Genomic DNA, 9562 nt, shown 5'->3' with positions numbered 1-9562 from the left:
CTCTTACCGAATAATGGCACCATATGTTGGAGCAGTAAGAAACAAAAGTGTATAGCCTTGTCCAAGATGAAAACTGAGTTCGTGGCATTATCAGCAGCAGTATAAGAAGATGTTTGGCTTAAGAGATTATTGGATCATTTAGGTGTTATTGGAAGTGCTGCAGATTTGTTATTGGTTAACTGTGATAGCCAAGCAGCGAAAGCGTATACCAAAGATCCAAAATATCATGGCAAGACCAAACACATATATACCAAGTATAATTTTGTCAATGATATGATTGCACGAAAAGATGTGAACTTAGAGTACATACTACGCATAGAATGGTAGCAGATCCTATGGAAAAGCCAATACCTAGAGATGTGTTTTGTGGCCATATGAAATCTCTAGGATTGCGTAGAGGCTGATGTACTGAATATTGTAATTTCCCTAAGTGTTCACATTTGATGAATTTGTGTTTTCATCATTAATGCCTATGTATCTTTGTTTGATCTTTATGCATCTTAATACTTAGTGTATTATTTTAAGTTGAGAAAGTATGTCGGACAGATATAAGATTAGCCCACTCACACGGGTAATCGCCTTTATTTACTGTGTGATAAATAGAGATGAGACTGTTTTTAAGCTTATTATCTAGGTGATAATCGAGAGCTCAAGCTTAAAATATGTATGTCGCCTTAACTGGGTGTTAAGATGATGACATAATACTTACTATGTCCAAAAGTAAAATACCCCACATATTTTACTTTATCTGTCTAAGATGCCAGATGTGAGTTCTGATGAATTTTGTAAATGAGTAGATACGTGAACTCAAGTTAGACATTGGGTATGTCTAAACTATCATCTGTACGGTATTGAAGGTGTAGACATACGTTCCATGAGAAATGAGTTATTACCGTAATACGTATTTCATACTACGTATGCATGAGACGACTAATAAGAGTGGCAAAAGTTTGATCTCAACTTTTTATGTCGTGTGAGACTCTTGAGGAAAATAGTTCATCAATTTTTTAGTCCCCTCATGACTCTTACTTATTCTCAAAATTTCTATTTAGTGTTTGCTATCTTAGGGTGTTGCCAATGGTCATGAGTTAATTCGATCTAATAGGACATTTCTAGAAAAGCAAGCTGAACTGAAATTGAGAGTTTGAAGGAAAGAGGAAGATCGATTTTGGAGAATCACATTATAGTTTTGTATTCACCGGTTAACCAATTATGACTGTCTTTGGGATAATCATAATTGTGAATGCAATATATATATATATATATATATATATATATATATATATATAATTGTTTAAAAGAGATTAAGAGAGGTATAAATGTGATCGATCGATCTAGGGTACTGCATACTAAATCTACTCGGAGTGTGACGCCCATTATGAGCTGCTATATATTCCTAACAGATGTATAGCAACGAGCTCTCAAAGTATGCCGGTCGCACGGATTATTCACCGGTATGAATGTTGAAGAGAGGTAAAGAGAATCCTGTTCAGCCCACCATGTGCGAGTGGGAGATGATGGTTTTAATTGGTGATGGGCTTAAGGCCCGTCCGCCCATGCTGGGCCCAAAAGGCCCGGCCCACGGAATAGGGCCCGTGGATGGGGAAGGTATAAAAGGGAGGAGAGAGAGAGAGAGATGACACCTCTTGGATAATCAACGTACGTACGTTCTCTCCCTCGCTCTCTCTCCCTCCAAAAAGAACAGTAAGCACAAGGCCACTGTTCTTCTTCCCTTCAAGGCGTCATCGGATCAAATAGAGCCAAATTCTCTCCCTCCTATCAGCGTCGGTGTCTAATTTGTGGCTAACAAGGTACGCTCGCCTCCGTGGTGTGCTTTATGATCGGTGATACGTGTTTTCCCGGGCTTCGTCTTCCGCATTGATTTCGAAGTTCGATTTAGTGTCGAATCTAGTTTTCGGGGATCAGTTATTCCCAACAATCATAAAATAAACAAGTCTTTCGTAAAATTCATCATCAAGCATCATGAGTGGTTGAACTTTGGTTAGGCAAGATGTCGGAATGTTTTTCGATAAATTTAGTATGACCTTTTTTTTTTTTTTTTTTTTTTTTTTTTTTTTTTGTGAAACATGAAGAGACTAATACGTATAATACCACCGGCCGTGATGGCTCTGCTGGGTAGGCTCCTGCCTTTGAAAGGAAAGGTCAGGTGTTTGAAGCCCCTGCAACGCAAATTGTAGGGAGGCTAGTAGACCATTAGGTGTATTATGCGTGGTGCCCTGGTGGTGGGTCTTGAGCTAGCGTCACCTGTGGGTTTATGTAGCGACTGTCGGCTAAAGCGGTTCCTCCAGCACCAAAAAAAAAAAACGTATAATTAAAAAAAGAGAAAGATGAAATCATGAATATGGCAAGCTTTCAATTACATCAATCATATATTTTACTTTGCAAGAAAATTGTCCAAAAGTTCTAAGTCTATTGTATGGTAGTAAATTCGGTTATAAACTTTTCGAGTTTGTCAACCCAGTCCTAAACATTTCGACTACTTGCCAATTTAATCTTAAATCTTTCAGTTGTATCAATTTAGTTATAAATCTTTCGATTGTACTAATTTAGTCTTAAATATTTAAACAATTTGCCAAACTAGTCATAAAACTTTAAACGAATTGTCAATTTAGTCATTCTAACTAATTTTGATAGGACATTGCTGACGTCATGGCTCAGTTAGTGCTCGCTATCTTACGTTGCGTGGTCTATACTATCGTAAACAATTTTTAATTTTTTTAAAAATTGATTTTTTCTATTATTTTTTTCATTTTCTCTTCCTATCCTTCTTTTTCCTTTTCTTTTTCCTCTTTTTACACAAGGCCAGCAGGGTCACCAGCTACTAGTCGAGCACCGGTGACCTTGACCGGCCCTTAGGCTTGGGCCATGAAGGCCTCACTAGGCGATGGCTTGTAACACCCATGCCCAAGGGCCAGTCGAGGTCACTAACTCTTAGCCAAAGGGGTTGGAAGCCCACTAGCCATGTGTAAAAGGAGGAAAAAAAAAAAAAGAAAATAATCAATAAAAAAATTAATTTTTTAAAATTAAAAAATTCAATTTTTTTTTTTAAATTAAAAAATTATCACATGTTAGCGCTATCAACTCCATGTAGGATGACTAGCACTGATTGTGTGGCCACATCAACGATTTCTGATCAAGATTAGCCCAAATGACTAAATTCACAAATTGTTCAAAGGTTTAGGACTAGTTGACAAATTGTGAAAATGTTTAAGACTGAATTGATACAATTAAAATATTTATGACTGAATTGACAAGTTATCGAAGCTTTAGAAACGAATTGAAAAAATTAAAAGATTTAAAATTGAATTGGCCGTCATACAATAAATTCATGGTTTTTTGGACAATTTTCCCTTTACTTTGCTAATTATTTGTCTAGAAAATCACCACCATCTTAAAAAGGAATATCACCAATTGCGTAATTCCCAATATGAAATGAAAATATAAAAAGAATAATTTTTACCCCTAATTCTAAAGAGTTATGCCACCACGTACTATTCAAATTTTGCAATGAAAAACTGAAATTTACGTTCTCCACTTTCAAATTTAAAATGAACAAAATCAACTCATGATTCTAAGAGGACGACATCGACAAAATGCAATTTTTACTTCCCATTTCATCTTAATTAAAAATATTTGTTGCAATATGTGTTGGAATAGGCATTATAGATTAGACATGGTAAGAATATAAACACGTTAGTTAAAGATTGTAATTAGAAAAAAAAAAAAAATCAAAACTTCATTATCTTCAAGAGGCTGTCGCAACAAGATAGCCTTTTTACTACTCAATATTATGCATAAAATACACATTCTTTCTTCTAATGAATAGCAAAAAGCTGTGTTAGGTTTGGTAAAACCTTAGATGACTATTTGCAAATCAACTCCATGAAGTAGCCATTGATTCTATTGTTGCTAGCAGTAAAATGTCTCTCAAAATAGTCAAAACGGCTCTTTGACATTGACATTGACCATTTCTCTCTGACAGAGTAACAGTTTTCTAAAATAATGTCAGTGTACTTTTTGTCAAGCTTACTCATTAATGCCATAACCGCTCCCGATCAATTCCGATGCTCTTTTCCTAGGTTCCAAACCTTGAAGATAATTGTTACACATCAAATCGAGGTTGGAAGGTAGACTTCATATGTCTTCCATCTCACTAATATTGATAGCTACTCCTACCAACAATTCACTACTTTGATTACAATCATGTTGATATATTGGTCCTTCCAAACATATTGACAATTTGAACTCTATCAATCTATTCATCTTCATACTACTTCTAAACTTTACTAAACAATCTCATTCTAGGTTTGCTCACCATCACCAAGTCCATCCAACTGTTTAGCTAATCTTAGTACCTCTAAGTCATCACAAACATCCCTAGTCTTCTCGACTTGTTCATTCTCGATCAAGATCCTTCTAGATGTTCACTTTATCGAAAAATCCCTTTTAGCTCATAGACATTTTCATGCCCAATGCCTTGTTCACCCTTGATATTAGAAGCGATCACTCTAACGGTAGAGCATACTTGATAGTGACAAAGCAATCCTCATATCAAAATCATCTAGTGCTGCTTATGACATCATCCCCGTATTGGCTTGTGCGTATATTACCTGGTGCTACTCAACCAATACATATACTAGTGATAGTTGTTTGAGAGTTAGTTTAAGTATGGTTAGATAGTATGATTTTCATGTTCAATTCCTCTTGGAATTTAGATGTAGCCGAAAATCCTAGGATGAAGATGAGTGTTCATTTGGTGTGAATTAGCTTTAGGGTTGATGTATATTAGGTGATTGAAAAGTAGTGAGTAAATTGATTGAGTTTTCATATTGATTTCTTAGAGTTTTTGTGAAATAATTAGAGATTTTGATGATCTTCTGATGTTGAATGCTTGAATGATGACTTGAATTTTCATAGGAGTAGTTTGAAGATGCTCATAGCCTAGAAATTGACATGGACATAGGTTGAAGATGTAAATGAAATTTGGAAAAACTCAAAATTTGATTGAACTTTGCATGTTCATCGATTTGTACAAAAATAATAAACGAATTAGAAAAAGTTGTCTTTAGATGATTTGTAGTTAAGATCATAAGCTTTCCAATGATCAATAAAATCAGGGTTCATTTGGTTCATCCAAATTTTGTTTAAAAATATAAAGAAAAGTTGTGCTTGATATAGAATTATTGTTCCGCGTCCGTCCAAGTTGTTTTGCAATTTTAAAATAGTTTAAGGTTTTTTTTTTCCTGAAAAACTTGAAAAAATGAAAGTTTTAGAGGAGTTATGAAATGGATATCTGGAAATTTCATAATATTTGAATGAGATATGGGCGGACAATTTGATTAATTTCGAACAAGGCCAGATTTAGCCTTCAAAATTGTTCCGATTTGAGGCTGTGGTGTTTACCTTGTGTTTATTAGTATTTGAAGGGCTCTGTTTTGTAGAAAGTCAAAAAATGAAATTTGAAAAGCGCATCCTTGGCCTGCTGCCTGTAAAATTTGGCGCCAATTGGACTTTGTTTGCTCTTTTTTCTCGTATTTTTCAAAAAACCGGGACCATGAGTGGGCAAGTTAGATTAAACTGTACCAATTGGGGCATAATTCGGGTGAATGATCTTAATGAAGATTAAAATAGACTTCTTAAACTTTCATTAGCCGTTGGAATCGCTCAATTTGGACTTCATTGAACTAGTCACTTGGATTACAACATAATTATATAGAAACAGGGGAAAAACAGAGAAGTGCCCTACTTGGGTCACTAATTGTTTTTGTGGTTCTTAAGGCTAATTGGCCTAATTCCATACTGAATTAACTTGGGGAACAATTGACATCTAGCAATTTCTTTTACATTAAAAATTGGTAACAGAACAAATCCGATAGTGTTGTTTCAGCGCACGATCAGCTCAGCTACAGCAGGGGCAAGTGGAATCTGGAAGTGATCAGTCAAGCCAAAATGGGCCATCATGAACCAGACATGAGTCAGAAGCTCCCCTCCTCTCCTCAGTTGCTCTGCATGATAATTCGCTTTACACTTAATCGCTGCAACACACAATATCTTAACCCACATCTTACTTACTACGTCCTTCGGCAGCGTTCCATCGGGGATCTCGCTGCGCAGCTGCGAAGCAAGACGACACCCGTGGAACAGCACGTACTTGCTTTTTTCTCTTTTTGGGACCATCAAATTCAGCTCCGTATTCACCAGCCCCTGCAGCTGTTCGTAGGCCTGAGTGATGCCGAGTTTGCGCTCTTCCGAGTCTTCCCTCTTCTCGCCATCGAAAAATTTCAGGGCCTCGATATAGGTTTCTTGAAATTTGATGCGTCCAATCCCCGCTGGCAGCATCTCGGGGTGCATGACAAGGATATACAACATGTATCGAGACAAGTACTTACCGGGCTCAGCTTGCTGAGGAAACTCTTGCTTGCCTTCCACACCAAAAAACAATTCAGTTGCAATATGCCAGATGAGGATAATTTGGTCGAACTCGAACTCCGTGGTCCATTGCAAATGCTCAACGCATGCTGACAAGCAGACCACCGGGGACCCTGGGGCGGTAGACTGGGATTGCATTTCTCTGATACATGACACGATAAAGTTCTTTATATCATCGGTCACTTTCTCGTGATGTATGTAAAGGGGCTTCTTGACCATCTCGTCAATTTGCAGAAATTTGAGGAGTCGATGGCAAGGATAGTGCTTCTCTTTAAAAGCAAATCTCAATACGCTGAATTGAGCCATGTGATCCGACCATCGGCGCCGTTCAGTCAGTGGTTGCAACCAATTGATGAGATCCAAGATGGCGAAATTCTTTTTCTTAATCAACCAACAAGCCGTTCTATCGGAGAAAAGAAGATCAGTCAAAGCATAAATCTCCAGGAATATGGCCACTGCTAGCAGTATAAAGCTCATACAATAATCAGCTCTTGAGGATTGCTGATCCACGATCAGGATGAAGAGTACCAGTACAATACAGGTCAAAAACAATCCGACTATGTGACGAGCGAAGCCCCAATTAGTATAAATTGCCATGGCCTTCGTGTAGAGCAAATCGTACACAAATCCCAATTCAATCTCGATGATCTTGAAGGCGGAGAGGGCATTCTTATTTTCAAGCACCGACTGACTTATGCGGCTATCATCTTTACTCAACGGGAGATCTGCGAAAAGGCGTTGGAATATGTTGATCAAGCGTTTGGCCGCAAGCAATTCTCCTTGTGGAACATCCACACTGTTCTCCACTTCGTAGACCTCGATCACTTCGAGCGGTATGACAGTGTAGCCCTCAGCCTCCGTCAGTTCTTGTAGCTCCATTATCTTGCTATAATTAGGAGGCGGGTCAGGGATGGAGTTCCTGAACGGCTGACTGCTGGCGGTCCAGAGCACATAAACCCTTTCGCCATACTTGATGAGCCCGGCTAGTATCATCACCATGGTGAGGATGGATAAATTTGGGCTGGTCCCCGCCATCAGAAAGATATAAAACGTTACTCCTGCTTGGGTGGCTAGGTGAAACAATTGCCTCAACCAGAGTTGATTGTCTTCTAAGGCATAGGCTGTGATGGTGTCGGGGCCTCCTAAATGTAACAAGAGGAATGGCGACCAGAACGCATTCAGCTGGGTGTTCGCGTCCACACCTTGGCTGCTTACCTTCCTGAGATTGTTTGTGATTATGCCGAGAGTGTAGATCGCAACTGGATCGGCCATTAGGTAGGCCAGCCAAACGATCCCCCTCAACCAGGCAGAGTGGACGTATTTGCGGCGATTGCCCATAAAACAGCCCGCAGGCCTGCGTTCTAGCCAACCCAAACCCGGACGAGTAAATCTGGCCCAGCTCATAATCCAAGCCCGACTCGACGACCCAGTTCCTCGAAACCCTACTCGACCTAGATCTGATCCGAGTCTTTCTTTGCGAACCCGGATTTCTGGAGCCCTAGGGTTCGACAATCCACGGCGCCGAGGCGGGGTCGGTTGGGGCACTGGGGATGACTCGACAGCGGCGACGAGGTGGTCGGCGGCTAGGGTTTCGAGGGGGAATAGAGGCGACGATGACGGCGGCTGCTGATTTCTCGGAAAAGCAGTGACGGCAACGGAGACGAGCGGAGTCGGTTGTTACTTGTCCGGGGGGATACTGGTTAGTGTGGCACGGTGGCGAGATGAGGCGCCTGGATGGTTGGCGGCGGGGATGTCTTCGTCCAAGGGTACAACAACAACAACATGAGCGAGGGCAGCGACACAGCTTAGTATAGTGACAACATCTGGGGAAGGAACGGTGTCGGGGTGGTCGAGAGGCGAGGATGGCGTCGGGCAGCGGCGACGGCACCTCCTTTCTCCTCGAATCTGACCCTCCCTCCTCCGGCTTCTTCTCTCGCTCAGCCCCTTCCGCTCAGATCTCTCTCCCTCCCTCAGATCTAGGCTTGCGAGTGCTTGGGCCTCCCCTAAAGTCTCTCGAGGAAAGCTTGCGACGCTCGCCCACTTTCGGTCGCTCTCTCTCCGGCCGCAAGCTCTCAGTCTCTCAGTGGGAGGTTTCGAAGATCTGCAGCCCTCGATCTTTCGCCGCTTCCGTGTCTTCTTCAATGGAGGTGGTGCTGGCGTATTTATAGGCGAGGGAGTCTAGTCGACGGAGAGGTTTGGCTGCTGATCCTCCGTGTGGCGACCAGCCTTGGTGCGGCCGAACTGGCGTCACCTCGACCGCCCACTTGCTTGCTTTGAAGGCACGTCCCATCCGTCACTAGTTGGCCTACGCGCTCACCGAAACCCTAGCTGCCGCTCTCTGTGCGTGTGTTGCAAAGGCGTGAAGGGAGAAGCCAAGGAGGAAGAAGACAAGGGGGGCATGGGCCGAGTTAGGTTACGGTTGGGCCTCGCGGACTTGTGCGAAGGAAAAGAAAAGAGTAGAGGGGCTTTGAAGGCCCGGCCTTGTGGTGCTGGCTTTTGCTTTTCTTTTTGTTTTTTCTTTGCTTTTGTTTATTTTTGTTGTTGTTTTTATTATTTAAAAGAAGGAAAATAAAAGAAATTAAAGCCTAATTAATAACCTAATCAAAATTTAGGTGTCAACAGCTGGCTCTCTTTGAAGGTGAGTTCGCAGAGGTTGCATTCAAAGACAAATCGATACCTAAATTATGTCCGTTCATATGCAGTAGATTATATTTTATTTGGGACCTATTGTCCTATGCAGAAAATGAGCAATATAACATTACACATACTAAGACAGATAAGAAGATACCTGTAGTTACTTACCGGGAGTGAGTGAGATAGGGTGTGAACCCTGAGTTTGGCAAGTATCAAGGCATCATCTTACCTGGTGACATGAGGAGGTTGCTCCTTCAAGACCCAAACCTTTCTTCGGTCACCTTGATGGGAAATTGCTCTTGCAGGACCCAAACCATTCTTCGGTCGCCTGTTAGAACAATAAGTTGTTTACCTAACCTTTCTCGGGGGATGTGCCGACCTTTCTCAGAGCATCGATTTGTGGGGGTACCTAATCTCTGTCAAGGACACTAGTTGGTACCTGACATTGCTCAAGAGATGTGCCGACCTTTCTTAGGGC

General features: G+C 41.0%; 1 protein-coding gene across 1 annotated transcript; it reads right to left on the bottom strand.

The window, feature by feature from the left end:
* Nucleotides 1-5904: 5904 nt before the first annotated feature.
* LOC120287129 lies at nucleotides 5905-7722 on the bottom strand. Its single transcript, XM_039299822.1, has one exon. The coding sequence runs from the start codon at nucleotides 7720-7722 to the stop codon at nucleotides 5905-5907; it is 1818 nt and encodes a 605-aa protein (XP_039155756.1).
* Between the last annotated feature and the right edge of the window lie 1840 nt (nucleotides 7723-9562).

This window comes from Eucalyptus grandis, chromosome 8 (assembly GCF_016545825.1).
Source record: "Eucalyptus grandis isolate ANBG69807.140 chromosome 8, ASM1654582v1, whole genome shotgun sequence".
Taxonomy (NCBI): domain Eukaryota; kingdom Viridiplantae; phylum Streptophyta; class Magnoliopsida; order Myrtales; family Myrtaceae; genus Eucalyptus; species Eucalyptus grandis.
The sequence above is the reverse complement of the archived record's forward strand: the minus strand, read 5'-3'. Positions and strand labels throughout refer to the sequence as shown.